Source organism: Nilaparvata lugens, chromosome 5 (genome assembly GCF_014356525.2).
Source record: "Nilaparvata lugens isolate BPH chromosome 5, ASM1435652v1, whole genome shotgun sequence".
Taxonomy (NCBI): Eukaryota; Metazoa; Arthropoda; class Insecta; order Hemiptera; family Delphacidae; genus Nilaparvata; species Nilaparvata lugens.
The window spans coordinates 71328755-71352611 of NC_052508.1; the positions used below are offsets into that span (position 1 = coordinate 71328755).

The 23857-nt window shown below is 34.4% G+C and overlaps 1 protein-coding gene across 1 annotated transcript in view; it reads left to right on the plus strand.

The window, feature by feature from the left end:
• The window catches only part of LOC111054357 (polypeptide N-acetylgalactosaminyltransferase 2), a 313295-nt gene that overhangs the window by 262730 nt on the left and 26708 nt on the right, over window positions 1–23857 (plus strand). The window contains exon 2 of the mRNA XM_039429596.1: window positions 11540–11802. Coding sequence (XP_039285530.1) covers window positions 11540–11802 — 263 coding nt within the window. The remainder of the gene's footprint in view (window positions 1–11539; window positions 11803–23857) is intronic.

Consider the following 23857-nt stretch of genomic DNA (forward strand, 5'->3'; position numbering starts at 1 on the left):
TAGATTCAAATAACATATTGAAAAAATAATATACGTTGTATTGAAATTTCCCTGCGGCTACGCTATTCATGGGGCAAGTGGTGAAAAAACACTTCAATTTTAGCAGGTTCTTTGAAGTTTTTGTATTCGTTAAAAATAATGTTCGATCTTTGGTGATCAATATTTAATGACGATGAAAAGCACTTTGGTGGAGGGATCGCTTCCAACAGCTTTCAGAGGGAATGACAGAGAGAGAGAATGTTAATGGCTGTTAACCAGAGAGAGACAGAATGATTGGTGGGATGGGTAAGTAAGCTAATTGTTGAAACCCTGGCCATTGAAGCTTGCTGCATTTTCATTCTGATGACAAACTTCATTTAATTATCGAGACAAAGCCAGGTATAATAGCTGTGGCCAGTTCCCCATTAAATACACCCTAATAGCGTTGTTTTGATACTCTGCACAAAAGGCTTGTCAGAAACCTTTTTCCTGTATTGTTTTCGAACAGATATGTTTTGTTCTCTGTCTAATGAGAATTAATAAGTCTTATTATGCTAATTGCAGCGTTTCGACCTTTTCCATTTGATCTGACCCTACATTATGAGGGTTAAATGTTCCCGGAAATTATCCCTATGGTATAATCTTGCTTAATGAGAATCCTGTGAATGAATTCAAGGAATGTAATTGAAAATAGAATTCTTAACGTGATTTATTTGGTTCTATATTTGATTTCTCTAATGCATCTGACCTAAAACTCATATGAATACTCAAATGACATAGTAATATTTATTTCACCACAATAGCCTATATCCTTGAGCAAAACACTGCGATTTGCGTGATGGTGTTCTTAATTTTTGTTGAAATGCTCACAAGTCCTTGAAATCCTCTTCCATTTTTGTTCAATTTATAGAGAAACATGGAGCGTATTTTGATTATCTTTAGAGGATTGAGAATAAATTAGTAGAGAGAGCCAGCCTTAATAAATTGAAGGGACTTCTTAATTGAAGAGGTAGATACTTTGCTACAAAATGAAAATTGATTTCCTGAAAGACAAAGCAGTCGCCATTCCAACGACCCAGAGATGCTTTTAATTGATGAATAAATAGAAGACTAACGAAGCTTTCAATTTGCATCCGAAAAATTGGAGCAAAATGTAAATAATTGGCAGGTGCCCAGGCGACTTGTGTATTCTCCTAATAAAGTGATTTTAATTTCTTCTTTCGAATTCCCAAGTGAACATTGTTTGTAACAATCGTGTTCTTTTAGCAATTATTATCAATTTGTTCAATAACGAAGGGAATCCCCTGTAGCTGTGAAGATTCAATTAAGTTCTCAAGCATGAATAAATCTCGATTTTGTTCAGTCTCATGCTTTTATTATTAGATCTATCCCATGTTGTCGAATTGAAATGTAGTCAAGAGTGAGATTTAAATCTTGTTCGGCTGGATAGAGAAAATGTACTTGAAAAAATGGTAAATTATTAAATTTTCTGACATAAATTTTACATTATGTCAATCTAATAATAATTATTATTATAATTAAATACATCATTTAATTAGGATTTTCATTTAATAATAATTATTAATTCATCAGCATTTGAATAATTGCAATTTCTCAGTAATTTCCATCTGTAGAATTATGCGAATTTCTTACATAATTGATAGTCATCATTGATAGTTATTTGTGTATGTTGGATTTTTTGAAAGAAACCGTTGTAATCCTATAATGTTAAATTTTGTAATGATTAATTTTTATTATGCTCTTTGAATTGAATTGGAATGAGTTTATAAAGCATTGGGCTGAATGTCAGATTCGTGATGTTATCTACTTCAATACTACAAACCAACTGACATACTGACAAACCAACTATGTAGTTTCCCATTACATAGATTTACAAAATATAATTTGAAAATAAACAATTTTTTTCAGAATATCGTTTTAGAGATAACTAGAATGATGTGGAGAAAATTAAGAACATTCATAGATATGAGGCAAACGACTTGATATTGTCAAAACCACTGTTTTATTATTAAAAAAATCAAGTTTTTTGTTTTTTATGAAATTTTCATTTTCGTGTTCACTAATTTTCAACTAAATTATTCTTCCTTTATTTTTCATATTATCTATCTGGTTTTGTAAATTACTAGGTTTCTCTTCATTGGTTGTTGTCCAACGGTTCTGATGACCATATTTAGAATAGTTGGGCATGTCTTGTCTCGACCAATGGCAGTAGAGCTCAACCACTATTGGTCGATAGCTAATGGCTCATCGTTAGGCTTCATCACCACTGTATTTTCTGCTGCTCAATTTTTAAGCTATCAGTTTACTATAGTAAGGTCCATGTTATGATGGCAGTATTTGATTAGCATTGGTGTTGCTGTCCTTGTCCATTATTCGACAAAGCAGATAGCACTATTCTTTTCTATAGTGAAGTCCACGTTATAATGGTATTGCTATCCTTGTCTATCATTCAACAAAGCGGATAGCGCTATTTCTTTCTTGCTTAGCTCTGTTGCCAGATCGTCTTTCAACAATGTAGAATTAATAATTAAAGAACGAAATATTTAATCTTAATTATGAAAATTCATTATGAAATTATTAATAAATAAAATTGATTACTTTATAAAATTTCTTGCTTAGCTCTGTTGCCAGATCTTCTTTTAACAATGTAGAATTAATAATTGAAGAACAAAATATTTAATCTTAATTATGAAAATTCATTATGAAATTATTGATAAATATTATTTATTACTAAATAAATTATAATTGATTATTTTAAACGAGAATGAACAGTTAATATTAGGCTACATCAATAAAACTGTATCAGCTACCGTCTATAGAAGGCATTGACAAGACAGGCTTGGCAACGTTGTTCTCCTATCTTTCTTCACTGCCATTATAACGTGGACCTCACTGTAGCTCCGCATCTTTGCCAGATCATTTTTCAACAATTTTGAAATCGAATTAATAAATGAAATATTCAATCTCAACCATGTAAACGTAAAATTTTAAACATTGAAAAATCTATTTTCTCGACAATTAAAATATAACTTACTTTTTTAAGCAAGAATGTACAGTTAATCCTGGTTGCACGAAAGCCTGTAAATTCCAATCATGATCAAATTCCACCTGAACCAATCAAAGAAACCTTCTTTTCAAAAAAGCCTTCTCTGATAGGTTCTCGTGACATTTAATCATGATTAGGCTTTTGTGCAATCAGGCATTAATATTACATTAGATATACCTGTATCAGCTATCCTCCATAGAAGGCAGTGACTTCTATGTGACTCCACATCCATTAGACTATAATGTGGACTTTACTATAGGATTGAGAATGGTGTAACACCTGAAACTATTATCTCAATTTTTTTTCAATAAAACAATGGTTTTTACAATTTTACTTTAATATGATTTGTGATATTCAATCGGGAACAGTTTTGGCTATAATGCCTGTTGTTTCCATACCTGTATGCATTTTTGTGAATAAATAAATAAATCACAACATTACCTTCAAAACAATACTAAAAACATTCATAAATGTGACATTTCAACCGATATGAGTGACTTTGTGGCAGATGGGTTTCATCCAATTGTCACGTGACAGTGTGAGGTGTTGGATTAATGGATGGTTAATTTGTGCCGCTGGATATGACCTGGCCGAGCGATTAATATTCAGTGCCGTAATTAGTAATTAACTGTGAAGCTCAATCGATTCAGTTCTGTATTGAAGCCATGCATCAATCTGAGCTACGAAGATTGACAGGGCTCGTTTGACAAAAGTAAATAGGTCAATCGTCCCTTATGGGGGGACATGACCGTATCAGAAAGTAAATAGGTCAATCGTTGCCTCTCATATGGGACATTGCAGTGTCAATCGCCTGATGTACAGCTCAGTCATCCGCAAATGAGGACTTCAGGACCAACGTATAACTCTATTTTAACTATAATAAGGCCCACTTACACAAAAACCGGTTATAGTATATTTCACACCTAGGGCCGAAAATTAGACTTTTCCGGCTCGAAATCGGTTTTCAAGTCCGAGGCCGTAGGCCGAGGACTAGAAAAGATTGAGAGCCGGAAAAACATTTTTGTCCGTGGTGCGAACGCTATTTTTCGCCACACAGAAAAATAAACAATATATATATGAGAATAATTGTTTATTAAGCACTTCCGAAAGCAAAAGTGGAAGGTCATAGCTCTAGCAAATCTGAGGTTATCTGAGTATCAGGAGTCCGAGTATTTTTAATTTTTATTCTGATTTGTCTAAATAACCTAAAAGATGATGTTCAATTATGTGGGAGGTTGAGTCTATACTTTTTTATTCTTTCAAATGACAATAAGATGATATTATTATAAATGTTTTAATTATTGAATAATGAACACAAATAATGAAAAGTTTTTTGATCAGCTGTTTTTTGATCACCTTTCTTAGTTCCATGTTAGCGGCTGGAAAGGGTACTCTGAAAGGTACCTGTTCTGACGTCAGACGAGAGTCGTCTGCAAACAATGTCTTTCAGATCTACGTAGGGACTGGAAAACAGCTGCTTTCTGTGCAGTGTGGCGAAAAATTATTATTTGAAAATGTAATTATGTTTAGTATTCCCAGACCAAGTATTTTAGACCAAGAGTGACCGAATGGATTTGAATATTCAAATGGCTTATTGTGTATATTGATTAAACTATTTTATAAGAAGTATATCTTAGCAATTCCACTTAAAAATATTTCTTTTTCAACTATCAACAATGAATATGAGAATGATTTATGAGCTGGGTCAACTTCTCTGTAGATGATACATTTTAATTATTCATATTGAATGAAAAAGACTGAGAAATTGTCAATAAGAGAAATTGTCAGCATACATTAGTCAATTGTTTTTCCATTTACATATTTGTTTTATCATTTTTCACACTTGTTTTCTTGGTTCTTATTTTGTACTGAAAGTAAATTTTGTTATCATGGCGATTCTGTTGCTTAAGAACACCATTTTGTCACACCGTTGAGTGGGAGGAGACTGTCTAGCTGGGCCAATGGCAGGCGTTCATGCCCTTGACAAATAGCAGTACTCGCCTACTAGTATAAATTCTGCTGCTCCTGTATTTAGTTTTAGTTTATCAGAGATTGACAATGGTGTAATAACCGAAACCGGTCTTTCTAATTATCAATAAATCAGTGTTTTTTTTGACAATTTCTCAGTCTTTTTCATTCAATAGGAATAAATGATTCTTACATTATTTATTCTTAATGGAGAAATAATGTGAAAAACGTGAAGTGAGGTAGGTCATGATTGGTAGAAGGATATGCGAGTGGAAATTTATCCAAAGTTTAATTAGTGTCTGCTTATTATGTAGTAATTGGACAACTTGATACAGTATCATCGCTCAGATATCGGCAGTTTGAATTTCAGTTTTGGGGCAATCAAAGTTGGCAGCCTGAGCCCGGTGGGGGGATCACCGCCCCTGGGGGGGAAGCTTTTGGTTGGGGTGGGGGGTTTGGGGGGCTCATCCCCCCACAGGGGCAGTATCATCGCGATTCCAGCCACGCACTCACGTCTTCATTTGCAAGTCGACGCTGCAATTTGAGCCTCTTTATTACTCTCACTCTTTCTCTCTCCCTGCCTCATCGATCTTTCTCTTTCTTATTCTGACCAATGGCAGTGTGCCTGACGGAAAGGCTGAACTCCATCTGCTTTCATTAGCCTATGACCGTTGCAAGGTCACCGCTAAATTCAATCATCAGTACTGGCTAGTTTCTTACAACTTCTGCTGATTTGTTTCTCCGTTCTTCATCGTCCCATCCTTCCTGTATTTTTCCTTATTTTCCCCTCTTTTTCATTTTCTAGTTACTTCTTTTGCTTTGTTCCTTCATCGCCTTTTACTTTATGTTGAACTCCTTCTGACTTTCCTCTTTCTTCATCTTCTAGTTCCTAAAATTTAGTTACATCTTCTGCTGATTTGTTTCTCCGTTCTTCATCGTCCCATCCTTCATATATTCTTCTTATTTCAATCTCTTTTCATTTTCTAGTTACTTCTTTTGCTTTGTTCCTTCATCGCCTTTTACTTTTTGTTGAATTCCTCCTGATTTTCCTCTTTCTTCATCTTCTAGTTCAAATTTAGTAAGATCTTCCGCTGATTTGTTTCTCCGTTCTTCATCGTCCCATCTTTCATGCATTTTTTCTTATTTTCCTCTCTTTTTCATTTTCTAGTTACTTCTTTTGCTTTGTTCCTTCACCGCCTTCTACTTTATGTTTAACTCCTTCTGATTTTCCTCTTTCTTCATCTTCTAGTTCCTAAAATTTAGTTACATCTTCTGCTATTTTGTTTCTCCGTTCTTCATCGTCTCATCCTTCAAACCTAATAAAACAATATAGAAAAATCTCAAAGCACCCTTTATTTAAAAAAAAACTTAAAAATAAAGGGTGTTTTAATATTCTTTATATTGTTTTATTAATTTAAAAAGTAGCCCATGTGAATGAAGTGTTTTTATCAATAAACCTGTATCAGCTACCGTCTTTTAGAAGGCATTGACAAGACAGAGGATCGGCAACGTTGTTCTCGTATCTTTCTCCACTGCCATTATAACGTGGACCTCACTATATATAGAATATCGATGAAGAGTTTCCAGTTATTGAATGCATAGAAATTTCATAGTTGTGTTCCAATTCACCCTCGTGAACTACAAATATAGGAGCCCATGGTTGATCTAACGCCAAACCCGATTTGACATGGGTGAAATATCATCGGTTACTGTAGTGCACCCTTGATAGTTCGAATAATTCAGGGCTCACTTTTACGAAGCCCGAGACTGAAGTTACCTGGTTGTAAGACATAAATAATACAGGGTGCCACGTATCGCCTGTGGATTGAGAATAGCTGATTACATTCGTCGTTGTTAATTCAGTATCGCTTCAAACACGAATCGTGTTCATCAAATCTTTTGCTAACTCTCAATTCGGGGGTCGGGGGGGGGGGGCGCAATGCCTGTGTAATTCAACTAGAAAGCAACAACTTATTTAAAATTCCGTTGCAAAGTGCTGGAGCAGCGACATAAGTCTGCCAAATCCCTACAAGAGCTTTCAGAAAGTTATTCTCGTCACCTGGTGTTATGAGCACTATCAGTTTCAATATTGTGTCTCGTATGTCACCAGTATTATTCTTTTTTTGCCTTAATTATGAAGTGGAACATCAAATCTGTAGGATTGCGTGATTGTTATGGATGTCAAGAAGGCTTTGTGTCAAATTATTCATGGTTTGTGAAGTGTAATGAAATCTGTTGACAAGTCTTAATCGTTTTTTTGCTAAGGACAGTGCAAATTGTGTTATAAGGATATTGATCCTTATCTCACTCATCATACTATGAATAAAATGAACCTTTCTATTAGAATTTTGAAGCTGAAGCTGTAGCTGATAAATGACATCAGGCTTGATACTTAATTTAGGCTGCCAATAATTGCCATTAATTTCAACATAGATCGGAGTTTTACGCTAACACTATTTGCTAATGGTATTTCCATTTGCTAATGGTAAACACTATTTCCTATGGTATATGTAGAAAACCGACCTATTGAGAGAGAAAAAGAATATAAATACCTAGGAACAACCATCAATGCAAACAATGACAGAACCCAAGAAATACGAATCAGAGTCGAACAGGCCAGAAGTACATTTACAAGAATGAAGAAGCTTTTCTGTTGCCGAGATCCAAACCTTGATTTGGAGATAAGAATGATGAGGTGCTATGTGTTATCTGTTTTGTACTACGGCATGGAAGTCTGGACGCTGAAGGAGATTGATGTGAGGAGATTGGAGGCATTTGAGCTATGGATGTATCGAAGAATACTACGGATTTCATGGGTGGAGAGAGTGACCAATATAGAAGTGATGAGACGCATACGCAAGGAAAAAGAAGTAATTATGACAATTAAGAGAAGAAAACTGCTATACATGGGACATGTTATGAGAGGAGAAAAAAAACAATTACTTCAAGTTATTATGCAGGGGAAAGTCCAAGGAAAGAGATCCGTAGGAATGAGGCGAAACTCATGGCTGAAGAACCTTCGGGATTGGTTTGGATGCAGCAATAATGACCTATTTCGAACTGCGGTCTCAAAAGTAAAAATCGCCTTGATGATTGCCAACCTTCGAAACGAATACGGCACCTAAAGAAGAAGACTATTTGCTAACATACTCCTTTGTCAGAAGTATTTCATTTCAAAATGAAGTCCAAAAATCAATTCTTCTTAAGTTGAAGTTACTTATCCAATTTTGTTATTTTGTGAATCTTGTATTTCTAATTTTGAAGCTGCTGCAGTGAGTGTTAGTTCCTTGTTCAACACGCTTCAAGAGTTTTGATCATTGTTTATTATACGATTGCTTTGACTATACGATAATGTGACCATCTATGACCATCATGTATTTTAATTATAGTTGTGAATAAAAATATTAGATTATATGTATTTATTAATGAAACGATCACAGGTTAGATGTTGGGTTGATGATACAGATAGGAAGTCAACTTTTTGAATTATATTGTTATCACCCAGTCTTTGGATCCTTTTTACCCAATGATAGAGATAGACGACAGACCATTGACATTACTAGAAAGTACAATGATCAACTATGGCCTATAGTGGAAGATTGTATTGACGATAGATTCAGTGAATTGTATTTTCAATTTGTCGATAAGCAATAATGACTACTACCAACTAAAGTGGAAGAATGTATTGACGATAGATTCAGTGAATTGTATTTTCAATTTGTCGATAAGCAATAATGACTACTACCAACTAAAGTGGAAGAATGTATTGACGATAGATTCAGTGAATTGTATTTTCAATTTTTCGATAACCAATAATGAGCATTTCATGCCTTCGTAACAAACCTGAGTACTGCAGAAATTTCGTTGAACCTGATCCTGACGAGGGACAAGAAAAGTTTGTATTATTCGAGAGGTCATTTGGAACTGAGATTTTCGGAAACAAACTAGTTTCTACAGTGTTCTTCTACAGTAATTGAATTGGTACGTTCTTGAAATTTGAAATCGTCTGCAATACTACCATGAAAAATCACAAATGTTTCACAGACTAACAAAAAATAATTTGCCAAATTTGACGACGTTCAACTGTGTGTTTATATAAAAGTATGCTGTGTCTAATGAATGAAATATTATTTTCATAAAACTGACGAAAGCAAGTTGTAAATAAGTTGTTACTGGTGTACAAAACACGAAGATAATGTGATCGTATCACATTGGTGTATAAAATATTAAGATGTGTGATCTCACATAAAACAAGGCGTAAAGGAACCAGTTACTGAACGAGTTAAGTTTAGTTTTTAGTTTTAGTTACAATGGTTGATACAGCTACAGTAATTAACAAATAATCTAATCACTGCATTAGACAGTAGTCAGACACCATGACATAGCACTCTAATGGTTTTAGCCATCTAGCCATGGTCTTAATGAGCAATGCTTTTTAGCTGGGCATTGTTTAGCACTTGTTATTAGAGCGTGTACTTATCGTTTTGAAGACGAGCGACACTAATTGGAAACAGCGAGTACTGAAACATTTCTTCTTGCTGACTGCATTGCAGTGCATCTAATCGATGTGTATCCTTTTCTATAGACGACAATGGATTTCATCCTCCATTCAGTTCGAGTTTCATCAGCCTCATGGTGATTAGTGACATTGGTAATGGATGGAACTATAGTTTTACGGTGGAGTTGATGCACTGATTATTCTATGCTGGCTGCGGTTAGTTCGTTATGCTAATGCTAGTATTTGCCAAGTTAGTAGCAAATCTGTTCGAAATGTTCAATCTGCCAAACTTTGGAAAGTGTGTGCTCGGTCTGTGGTTGGAATTCAACAAAGTTCCGATTGTAAAGTTTGCCAGTAACCTAATAGAATTTGATGAGGTACCTCTTAAAGTATATGAAAAATTTATTTATTTATCATTTACAATCAACTCAAGGACAGAGAAACAGACTACAGTCCAAAACTTCTTTTCATAAAATGAATTGTCCAAATAAAGGTTAAATTGCAACTTCTTGTTCTCATTTTTCCTATTTTAGTGAAAATAATGTGAAATATTTCTCCCAGGTTTGGTTTTGAAGCATCCAAATTTAAAAATCTAATTTGTGAAAATAATAAAGGAATGACAATTTTGTGAAGTGAACATTTGTATAAATATTATACATTGTGTAGATGACGTACTTTCTTGAAATGCAAATCTAATATAGCTTGAAAATAAAGTGAAAGCTAACTGCTATCTTAATAGTGAGAACTACTTGTTTCCTGACATTTATTTTCAGTTCAATAATTAAAAAAACAGATTATTCGTTTTTCTTCAATACACGATGGAAGTGAATGTCAGTTATAATCAGTGAAAATATTTGAGGACTGAACATTTTGTGAAGTGAACAACAACAAAACTTAACCTATTTCGGACTATGTGTAACCTTATCTAAATTTGTGAGTGGAATAGCACAAGGTTACCTTATTTTTTCTCTCCCAATCATTTTGATAATGTATTTTTCCTACAGTTACGTTGAAAAGTGGCCATTGCTGCACTGATTACAGAACGCAAAGAATCACTTTTCCGCTCTAGTGCGGGAAAAAATTTTCTGCACTCCAGATTTGCAACATGGCAACGTAAAATACTTAGTAGGTTATATGGAGCAACAGTGCAGCAAAATCAAAATGAAGTTGGTAACAGTGACTGCTGTGGCTGCTATAGTGAGCAGAGGTGCAACCAAGCACAACGAGCTAATTATTACATTATATATTATAACCAAGGACAACATTTTTATTCAATTTGACAATAAATTAAGGTTTTTATCAATAATAAAATTACGCAGAAAAACATTTGATGCATTTAAGGCAATTTTACCCATAATTACCCACTTTTCATATTCAATGGTAAGTGTAGGAAAAACTTAATGTGAAATACGTGCGCAAAGTTCCTCAGCTGCACTCAAGAAACCATTCCGCCCTCGCCTACGGCTCGGGCGTAAACGTTTCTTTCGGTGCAGCAAACTGTCACTTTGCGCACTAGTTGCACAAATAACTATTTTGTATGAGTGAAAGAATCAATCAGTGTTTTATATTCTCAGATTAATCTCAATTCTTACAATCCAGACTCACCCTTATTCACAGGAGATTAGACTCAATAATCTTCATGCCAAGCTGTGGCCTAATTTCTTTATTTATTACCGATAGAGGGCAGATCATAAGATGCTCCTAGCAAATAGTACGTCCGTGATACAAAAATTTGAGCTGAGTCTCATCTCTGAGATAATTTGAGAGGAAAAATTGATCATCACAGGAGATGGTCTATGTACAGATATTTTCTCAATATATGAATAATAATATCAATTAATTAGATAAGTTAGCTCGTATTGAAGAGGTACTTCAGCGTAATTTGAAATAACTCATTATAAGTTATTATTCTGTCCGATGTACAACACACTTTGTAAAACTATTTGAAGAGAATAAACTTTTATTTGATTTAATGATTATTGATTTAATGATTATTAATGATTATTGTCTGTTTTGTGTGTGAGCAGCCAGGTGAGAACCGAGCTCTGCGGCTGAAGGAGGAGGCGACCGTGATGACGTCACCGCCGACACCGGAGGCAGTGGCTGTGGGGGCGGCAGCCTTGGAGGCGGAGGACTCGCGACTGGCCTGGAACTACTTCGACGAGAAGGGCTATGTGGCCGGGGGCGGGCTGCGCCACGGCGAGGATCCCTACCTCAGGAACCGGTTCAACCAGGAGGCGTCCGACAAACTGCCCAGTAACCGTGACATTCCCGATACCAGGAATGCCATGTGAGTATGATATGTTTGAATTTTTTTTTAATTACATATGTGTGAATAATCGCGTATCGTAAATGTGAATTATGATTCGTAAACGATATGTTTCAAAATTGTTTTTAAAATAATCATATACTGTATTGTAAATGCGAGTTACGATTCCAATACGATATGTTTCAAAATTATTTTTGGGAAGATAAGATTTATGTTTGAATAATCGTATTCGTGTATGACTTTTGTTTGTGGAAAGAACCATCAAGGCACAGTATACATACAGTACGGAAACTGTCATACTTACTCAATTGCAGCTGTTCTCAATTACATTGAATCAAACCGGTAAACAGCTGTTTGCAGAACAAGAAAACATGTGATTTTTATTACAGCATACTTTACTGTAAAGAGATCATATGTTTACTTTACAGTCGAGTATGTTTCCTAGTTCTATAGTTAATACAGTCCTATGTTAATATAATAACTCAAATAATTTGAGAACTCATCTAAGAAGTTTCAAGTTATAAGAACTCATCTGAAATCTTATAATATAGGCCTTTATTATTTTATTTGAGCTCGATGGGTCTGTCTGTTATGAACTAGGCGCTACGGGCTAGGTCATGTTTATAAAATACAGTAACTCGAGCATAAGCAGGTAATGGTTTCTGTTTCTCAGCAATATTATTTTTTCTAAATAAATATGACATAAAATATTGTACGTAACTTGTACGGTAACATATTTACCGCATTCGTATGATAATTCTGCCCTCAACTACGTTTCGGGCAGAAACAATCATACTTATGCGGTAAATTATCGTTACCGGACTTGTTACGTGAAGTACTATTACAATATTGTACCTACTTATAATATGAGGCCGCAGAATCTATGACGTGTTTACTTCAGTTGCGTGGTTTGGTGTTATAAGAAGGTACATTTTAAAAATAATATATTAATTTGATAATAATAATATATATGAATATATTTATTAATAATAATTGTTTGTATTGTGAATAAAAATTTCGATATTGAGCGTTTAGGATCTGCTCAACTGATGGTATTACCTCGTAATTTAATGGGAAGTCACAGGTACCAGTATATATGGTACCATATTATCATGAACTGTTGATTTTGATACTATATAAAGCGGACCCTAAACAACTTTTCTCTTTTCTCAGAATGAATGTCTTAACATATTTTTGTGCTAATTGGTTTAAATTAAGTTATCATTTAAGTTACTCAAGTAACATAACCTTTAGACTGTGTATCCCAAATTAAGGTTTGAAGCAGTTTTGGGCAAATGCCTGTTGGTTTTGTCTGGATTGTATTATTTTGCGTATGAATAAACTAATGAATATAAATTTTACATTCTATTAATATATTTCGACTGTTCTCAAGTGAAACAATCTTTAAGAGTTAATTTAACTGTCAATTGGAGCACCAATTATGATATTTCATTGTAACTTATTCATATGTAGTATATCAATGTATTTCGACTGTTCTCTAGTGAAACAATCTTTAAGAGTGAATTTAACTGTCAATTGGAGCACCCATTATGATATTTCATTACAACTTATTCATATGTAGTATATCAATGAATCAATTTCGAAATAAGACAAATTGAGAATTAGAGGGCTGAAAGTTCTATGCTAGAATAAAAATATCTTAAAGTACTTTCAATTCGTGTTTATAATTCACGCGTTCAACTGTTTTTCCTATAACTAATTTTCGTAACCATAATATTATAATAACATTAGAAATCACGGTTTCTGTGACTTGTTGATACACTACTAAACTTGAAGACTAAAAATCTGATGGTCCATTAGATTTAATATTTAGGCCATTTTCAAATTTTGGCCAGGTTTCTAGAGCGCTTATTGAATCGAATGAATTATTGATTAGTGAAAGTATTGATTGAACGGTATCTTCACTCTTTGATTCAGTGTACTGTAAATGTCCTCAGTAAAATTTACAAGTTTTCAAGTCTACCTTCCGCCTTGAGAAAGTGCTCGATTTTTTGTAGGCCCCATCACATTTTTTACAATATCGAACTTGAGACGTATCGAACGATCAAGCACATTTTTTACAATATCGAACGTCTCAAGATGCGGGATGAAATATCGCGCGTGCAGGTAATCTTGTCGAAGGAAGGAAGGAAGGAGGATGCGATACCCCCGAGCAGGTATGATTTATTTGACAGACAGAATGAATCTGCGAGATTATCCCCGGTCGCCCAGGGCCAATACAACAACAGCCGATGAGGAATGGTAGGCATGGCCCTACTGTGCAGTAGATGGGATTAGATTAGTTGCATGGAATGGTGGTTTACACCGTGCAGCCTTCCAATTACTATTTGTTCGTTTAAAACTTGGAATCATAATTATTTTCGACAAGTAGGTAACCCGTGCTCCGCAAGAACATGACAAACTGAAAATTTGACATTCTGAAATCTTGAAGAATTGAAAATAGGCCTATAACCATCCTCGGTAAATTAAGAATCTATGTGTTAAGTTGATCACAAGGTTTACACAGTAAAGCATTCCGATTAGTATTTGCTGTTTTAAACCTTGGAATCATAATTATTTTCGATAAAATAATTCAAAAAAGGGTAACTGAGATTTTTATTTCTATTTGAATTTGAAATGTAAGTTTTCAATTATTGGGTCAAAATCATCGCATACATCCTTATCTAAACCTCTTAGAAATGTCAGCTACAGGAATTAATCGAAGATAAAAAGTCTTTGAAAATTGACAAATCGATCTATCAGTCTGATCTGAAGTGGCTTTTCTTATCGAGATTTCAAATATTTCCATCTCATTTCAGTTTTTCCGCTCTTTCTTTCCCAATATTTTTGTGCCATCCTTCCAAATGCCACTATTGACGTATGTCAGTTTCTTCCATGTGAACTTTTCACGATTTGATAGACTGCGATGTCAGACAACTGTTTTCCACCACAATTTTCTTTTGTTTTTCCAACTGATAAATCAATCATATTCCAGTCTGTCGATTCAGATCTTTTAGTTTTTCCCGCCTTCCCTCGAAAATAGCCTCTGGCGAATGAAGCATACTTCATTCATTCTGACATACAAATACATTCAATATGTACTGAATCGTTTGGAATTGAATAAATTCAAAAGGCCAATCAATCTGATAAATTCTGAGATTCAATTGCGCATGGAAGTGATCAGAATTTGAAGGTTTCCTCAAGATTTCGGTTGTTACACCTTCTTTATCCAATCTTCTATCTTTAATCTCAAGTAAACTGGAAGCTTAAGGCTGTGCAAAGGCTAAAAATAAACTTTCTACTCGTGATATTTCTCAAAGTTTTACGATTTGTATATCATCAAGCTATCAAAATGAAAAAGTTTTCTCAGGAAAACATTTTTTTCTGATCATTACTTTTCGAGATATGAGGCCTGAAGTTTGAATTTTTGGGACAAAACATTTCAAATTCGGTAAGATATAAATCCATGAGATTCAGAGGATAGATTCTTTATGGTATTTTGATCTAGTGAAACAAAAATTTTCTGAAAATATTAATTTTCAAGATAGTTATTCAATTTACTAAAAATAACCAAAAATAACTCGACTAAAAGTTAGAGGCGAGACACGCCCAATATATATGGTATTCCGAATATGGTCATATTTTACGTTCTTCCCATAAAACAATTTCACAATCTAGCAGATGAAGAATCATCAACTTTGGCTCAATTCAGATGAAACATTCTGATTCAAAAACAAAAGAGAACATTTCAAATGTGGCTCACACCATTTGTTAAAGTAGAATTGTTCTAATGTCCTATTGCACTTGTTCTTGTACATATCCACACTCGTCGTTATGAAAAGGATTTTTGCAATGTCAACATATAGGAATCAGATTCTAATCACAACAGAACCAACAATTATATTCAATTACTTAGGCCCGATCTCTTGGACACTAATTGAATTAGTCCACTACACCTATGGTCGTGAAACATGGATTTAATTGTGCATTGGATCTTGATAGATATCGTGCCCTAATATTAGAAATTTGTAGATATTTACAGTCTTGTCATCACATTCTCCAATAGATATAATGATGAAACGATAAAATCAAGTAATAATAATAATATCGAGTGAACTGGCTGGCTCAGGTCTGGTGTCAGAGTTTTCAGGTCGCAACTGATCAATTTCAGGCCTCTGACATGACCTAACGACTGCTTTTTAGGCAGCCGGGAACGACAGCTTAACGTGTTCATCCGTTATAATGTCATAAATTACTCGAAGATTACGAACAAACAATTTGTTGCTGTTGTTAAAAAAGTGCTCTATTAGTTGCATGGAATGGAATGGTGGTTTACACTGTGCAGCCTTCCAATTAGTATTTGTTCGTTTAAAACTTGGAATCATAATATTTTTGACAAGTAGGTAACCCGTGCTCCGCAAGAACAAACTGAAAATTTGACCTACTGAAATCTTGAAGAATTGAAAATAGGCCTATCACCATCCTCGGTAAATTAAGAATCTATATGCAAAGTAGATCAGTCCAGTTGTTCAGACGTGATGATGCGTCATTCGTGAATTTCCAATCCCGTGCGTATAAAAGCCAATTCTTTCCTTTATTATTTTATAGATTAGACTCTTACATTCTCTATTATACTCTACACTTCTCTCTACACTGTCTTATACTCTACATAGTAGACTCTACACTTTATTATAAATTATAGATTAGACTCTTACACTCTATGGAGGACAATAGATGAGGTATGCCTGCTGTATGTACTTAACCTAATGAAATCTTGAAGAATTAAAAATAGTCCTACAACCATCCTCGGTAAATTAAGAATCTATGTGCAAAGTTGATCAGTTCAGTTGTTCAGACGTGATGATGCGTCGTCATTCGTGAATTTCCTATCCGTTGCGAATATAAGCCAATTCCATCCTTTATTATATTATACATGAGGTATATGCCTGCTGTATAGTAGCCTGCCTGGATGGGATTGAATCAGTTTCATGGAAAAGAATTAGGGTTACAACATACATATACCTAAGCTAAGTTCTAGACTTTTAAACAGGGAAGTTAGGAATTACAATTACATTGCTGCTATTTAAAAAAAATAGTTAAATAGGACCGGAGCCCTATTTCCGAGCTCGGGATTTAGCTAAGTTCTAGATTTTAACAGCTGGAGTCAGAAAATTGGCTTTCCGAAACGGGGCGTATTCGCAGTCACGTTTAAACTAAATTTCGAAAAACTAGAAAACTGAACACAAATAAAATAGAGAAAAAATAGTGTAACGTTTCAGCTTTTTTGAATTATTTAGGAATGTTTAATTTCGTCACGGAAAAACGTTTCAATTTTAGAAGTAAGAAAAATAAAAAATTATAAAAACTGCGACTACGCCCCGTTTTGGAAAGCCAATTTTCTGACTCCAGCTGTTTAAAGTCTAGACTTAGCTAAATCCGAGCTCGGAAATAGGGCTCCCGGTCCTATTTAACTATTTGTTTTAAATAGCAGCAATGTAATATTGTAATTCCTTATTTATTAAGTAAACGCTTTGGAATCACTTGAAATAATTACTCACTGTCCATATTATCTACGGCAATCTTTTAGACGCCTATTGTAGTATAGTGTATGAAAAAAATCTATGTTGTCAACCACATTTTTAATTATTATAAATATTTATAACAAATCCAGGTTTCGTAGCCTAACTACAGTTACTATAATATAAAAACTGATATAGTTATATAACTATAGTAACTATATGTTGAAATGTATATGCTGACAATGCAGAAATTCTTACATACTGTAATTAATATTGTAATGAATGAAAATGCAAATTACAATTTGAATTTCAATCTTTTCTGTTTAGGGCTACTTGTTATATAAATAGAAATAAAAATCTCTGTACCCTTTTTTGATGAAATTATTCAATTGAATTTTATCTAAAAAGGGTACTGAGATTTTTATTTCTATTTGAATTTTAATTTTAATTTGAAATGTAAGTTTTCAATTATTGGCTCATTATTGGGTCAAAATCATCCGCATATATCTTATCTAAACCTCTTAGAAATGTCAGCTACAGGAATTAATCGAAATAAAAAGTCTTGGAAAATTGACAAATCGATCCAACAGATTGTTCAGTCTGATCTGCAGAGGCTTCTCTTACCGCGATTTCAAATATTTCCATCTCATTTCAGTTTTTCCGCTCTTTCTTTCCCAATATTTTTGTGCCATCCTTCCAAATGCCACTATTGACGTATGTCAGTTTCTTCCATGTGAACTTTTCACGATTTGATAGACTGCGATGTCAGACAACTGTTTTCCACCACAATTTTCTTTTGTTTTTCCAACTGATAAATCAATCATATTCCAGCAGTCTGTCGATTCAGATCTTTTCGTTTTTTCGCCTTCCCTTAAAAATAGCCTCTGGCGAATGAAGCATACTTCATTCATTCTTACGTACAAATACATTCAATATGTACTGAATCGATTGAAATTGAATAAATTCATAAGGCCAATCAATCTGATAAATTCTGAGATTCAATGCGCATGGGAGTGATCAGAATTGAAGGTTTACTCAAGATTCGGTTGTTACACCTTCTTTTTCCAATCTTCTATCTTTAATCTCAAGTAAATGGAAGCTTAAGGCTGTGCAAAGGCTAAAAATAAACTTTCTACTCGTGATATTTCTCAAAGTTTTCCGATTTGTATATCATCAAGCTATCAAAATGAAAGAGTTTTCTCGGGAAAACATTTTTTTTCTGATCATTACTTTCTGAGATATGAGAGCCTAAAGTTTGAATTTTTGGGACAGAACATTTCATATTCGGTAAGATATAAATCCATGAGATTTAGAGGATAGATTCTTCATGGTATTGTTGATCTATAGTAAAACAACAATTTTCTGAAAATGTTAATTTTCAAGATAGTTGTTCAATTTACTAAAAATAACCAAAAATAACTCGACTAAAAGTTAGAGGCGAGACACGCCCAATATATGGTATTCCGAATATGGTCATATTTTACGTTCTTCCCATAAAACAATTTCACAATCCAGCAGATGAAAAATGATCAACTTTGGCTCAATTCAGATGAAACATTCTGATTCAAAAACAAAAGAGAACATTTCAAATGTGGCTCACACTATTTCTTAAAGTAAAATTGTTCTAATGTCCTATTGCACTTGTTCTTGTACATATCCACACTCGTCGTTATGGAAAGGATTTTTGCAATGTCAACACATATAGGAATCAGTTTCTAATCAGAACTGAACTAGCAATAATATTCTATTATATAGGCCCGGTCTCTTGGACACTAATTGAATTAGTCCACTACACCTATGGTCGTGAAACATGGATTTAATTGTGCATTGGATCTTGATAGATATCGGGCCCTAATATTAGAAATTTGTAGATATTTACAGTCTTGTCATCACATTCTCCAATAGATGGAATGATTGAAACATTTAATGGTGCATTGGATCTTGATAGATATCGGGCCTAATATTAGAAATTTGTAGATGTTTGACTGAGCGAAGTGAGGTCTAACATTCAAGTCGACGGTTTGGCATTTCTCTTAATGTTTAAATGTTTGATTTGAATGTTTAAATGTTTATAATATGTTTTTATGTTGCGCATTTACGGGGAAACGCGTTAATAGATTTTCATGAAATTTGACAGGTATGTTCCTTTTTAAATTGCGCGTCGACGTATATACAAGGTTTTTCGAAATTTTGCATTTCAAGGATAATATAAAAGGAAAAAGGAGCCTCCTTCATACGCCAATATCACCGTAAAAATCAGACTATAGAATTATTCATCATAAATCAGCTGTCTAGTGGACTATACTACCCGTTCAAAAACATAGAACATCTTGAAAATGATTGTATCTTTCCATTAACATTTTAGTAGACAGTTGACTATAATACTACCCGTTCAAAAACATCGAACATCTTGAAAATTGTATCTTTCCATCAACGTTGTATGTAGACAGTTGCAGCCAGACCTGATAACAGCGCACACACTCACATTCCGAGACGACACGTCACGGTACGATATAGGACAGAAAGCTCTATGTTTATTTAGGATTTTTTCTAGACATTTTCAATTGATAAATTATTTATTAATTTTTGAGAAAACATAACAACAGGTCAATGTAACTCACTGAGCGCGAGGTCTACTGTTCACAGAACTACTAGTTACAGTCTTGTCATCACATTCTCCAATAGATATGATGATTGAAACGATAAAATCAAGTAATAATAATAATATCGAGTGAAGGCTGGCTCAGGTCTGGTGTCACAGTTTTCAGGTCGCAGCTGATCAATTTCAGGCCTCTGACATGACCTAACGACTGCTTTTTGGGCAGCCGGGACCGACAGCTTAACGTGTTCATCCGTTATAATGTCATAAATTACTCGAAGATTACGAACAAACAATTTGTTGCTGTTGTTAAAAAAGTGCTCTATTAATTGCTTAATGTTCAAGTTTTATTAAAGAGAAGTTCAATTTAAACAGTACAATTTTTCATTTAATTTTTAGCATTGACTGCTTTTTGGGCAGCCGGGACCGACGGTTTAGCTCAAGAATGTTTTAAATCAAGTAAATGTGATACATCCACAACACTATGAGACAAATTCACATCAAAATCCGGTAAACTCGGATGAATGTGAAAGATATTTACTTGTGATTGGGCATTTTCGATTCAGTTATCCCTCTCTTGGAATTATTCCTGAAAACAAAAAGCTTTTAGGTAGGTTTGCTTTAATTGCAAAATATGCTTCCAGAGTAGTGGCGATTTGCCAGATCCATGAGAAAAACCGCCAGGTAACTATTCACGTGATAAAAGTTGGTGAGAATGAGGGAGAGAGAGTCGTGCCCTTATTGGAATGAACGGAGATAGCAGGGGAAAATTTGCAGTACGGTATGGGCCGAGCAAACCTAGTGGAAAAATTACTAAGTGTTGAACGTTCCCAGGATTTCCCTGGCGGAGGCGAGGAGAGGCACAGACTTGAATGGAGGCGAACTCAGTATGAATATATTAAGTAGGTTTTATACTAAGAAGTTTATCCAAGGGATTAGGCGAATGCTGTCACACAAAGTAAGAGTGGCGAGGGGTGGGGGGAAGGAAAGGATAGATGTGGATGAGTCAGGGAGGGGGGATAAGTCCGTGCTTTTAAACTGTAAATTTGCACGCGCGTGCTCATCCTTACGCGTGCGTGTGTTGGAAAGCTTTTCTAGCTTTTCCAGCTGGCTGGATTTTATCTCGCACGCCCATTGGAGGCTAGATCACTTCTATAGTGAGGTCTACGTTATAATGGCAGTGTTCGATTTCCAATGGTATTGCTATCCTTGTCTATCATTCAACAAAGCGGATAGTGCTATCTCTTTCTTGATTTGCTCTGTTGCCAGATCAGCTTCTAACAATGTGAATTAATAATTAACTTGAATTAATAAAGTATAATTAGTATAAATTAATAATTAAACCGGAGTGATCCATGGTCTAGTGGATAGAGTGCTTGCGTAGCAGCATAGAGAGATCCCGGGCTCAAACCCTCTCAATACCAAAAGTTTTTTAACCAGATCACTCCCGTGTTATCGGATGGGCACGTTAAACTGTCGGTCCCGGCTGAAGTATGACAGTCGTAATGCCCATTGACGGCTTAAATTATAATTATATTCAGGCGGTGGGACCTTCCCGCAAGGGACTCCCCACCAACAAAAGCCATACGAATTTACTTTTTTTCCTAATAATTAACTAACAAAATATTCCATCTTAACTATGAAAATTCATTATGAAATCGTTGAAAAATATAATTCCTTGCTTAATAAAATATAATTGATTATTTTAAACGAGAATGAACAAATTAATATCCTATGACATTAATAAGCCTGTATCAGCAACCGTCAAGAAGGCATTGACAAGACAGTGAGGATCGGCAACGTTGTTCTCCTATCTTTCTTCACTGCCATTATAACGTGAACCTCACTATAGCATTCATTTTCATAGAAGTGTAGCACTTCCTAATTCTCACTAGAAAAATAGTCCAGAATGTCCGGAAACAATGATTTATTGATTGCTTTTCATTTAACGTGTATTCGATTCACGAGGAATCCAATCTGTATTTCAGCAATTCTTCATAAGGCTGGATTGAGAATCAGTTTTATTGAAGTTTCTCAGTTTATCGCATTCTAAATTCAAAATTTTATGTGATTTTCTGGGATCAAGATGTATGTGTTTAGAACTGCTGAAGAATCATAACCTCTTTTGGACTAATATGGAATCAATATGTTTTTTTCGTTTCCAATCATTTTATGATTAAGTTGTTTTGTCATTGTCATTGTTGTTAAATAATTTGACATCTTGTGAGACCGGACTCCTAACATAATGCATAATATATTTCAATTATTTTCTCGAATGATTTGATCTGATTTTTCCAATGAATAGGAATATTCGTTATTGATTGATGCAATAAGTACATGATCAAAATGATAGGGAGAGAAAAAATAAGGTAACCTTGTGCTATTTCTCTCCCAAATTCAGTAAAGGTAACACATAGTCCGAAAATAATATTGAAAATATTATATATTATTGTATGCTACTTTTCTTCATTCAACTGAAACAGTATATTGATCTAAATATTTCTTTCATTTCTATCATTATTATTCATTTTCTATAACTAGCTCTTGATCGTAGAGAATCATGCATTTAGCTCATCATCGGTACAAACGAATCAATCAAAAGATGGGCATATTTCCTCCTATATATTGGAAAGGATCATGATCTGAGATATCAGATCACATAATATATGGGGGAATAATTGAAATAGTTCACCCATAATTATTATAATTGAATACTATAGGGGTATTTACAATGTTGGAGTTAGCTGGCTAAGTCGAGCTATTCGCTAACTCCAGCTATTTGCTAAGTCTGTGTTAACTCAATGCTATAGTGGTACGTTAGAAAAAAATTAACATACGAGATAGCAGATAGCGCAGGTTTGAGTCCACTAACTGTAGCAATCTCTGTTAAAACGGCAGTCATATCTTTATAATCTTACTTTTGAGATATAATAAACTTTGAGTTAGACAAATTATCCGCTTGGATCGCTACTGCAGTTAGCTAATAGCAGAATGGTTTTAGATGGGGCGTTCACAATCCAGAGTTATCAAATAGCACTTTTGCTGGCTAAATCAACATTGTGAATACCCCTTATATACATTTTATGAATACAAAATAATTGATAATAATTAATTACACCTGATTAACGTTCTAGCATTTTTCTACGTTTCATCTTTCTGATTTAAGCATCTTTCTACGATTTACTGTGAGGAATGGAAAGAATAGTGTGTGTGCTTTCTGCCTTGCACACAGCAATTCAACTGATAATAGATTTGCATCTGCTTGTGAAAAGGCAGGTATTAAATAGGCTGGCACCAGCCCAGGCAAGAGGCAAGCAACCCAATTGTGTGCCTGTCATTTATATCGGAACCCTTCTATTTATAGAACCGCCATATCAACTTTTTCTTCTTGAATTCGCAAGGGCTCCAAATACTGCAATTTAGAATATAATATGCTTTACCATTTTTCCTCGCCTCGATTTAAATAAAGCAGAACTTCAATCTGGTGTCAGAATTTCTTTTTTTTTCAATTTTGACCATTTTCGCGAAAATCCATGATGAAAAAAATTCATGAAAAATGCAAATCTCCCAGATTTGGTTGATATTCGGGTTATGGGTAGAGGTTGACCTAATAAGTGTTGTGCTATAATATGAGACGTTTCGCTACAATACAGGAAGAGTTATTCACTCAAACATAGAATCTTCCCTCCACTCTCAGATCAGAGAAATCACTCATCTTCAAATGCTTATAACTCAAGAAAATGAGTGAATTTCGCCAATGTGATGACGTCATATTGTTCCTCTCGTCAAGTACTATCATTCCTGAGAGTTTGAGCTTTTTTAAATGTTGATCATTTTAGCAAAAATCCATGATGTTTGTAGAATTAACACTGAGTTTATGCTGAGGTTGACGTATCAAATACCACCAAGCATTGCTTGAAGTTGTAGTGTTTTTGAAAAAATGTCAATTTCAATTTGA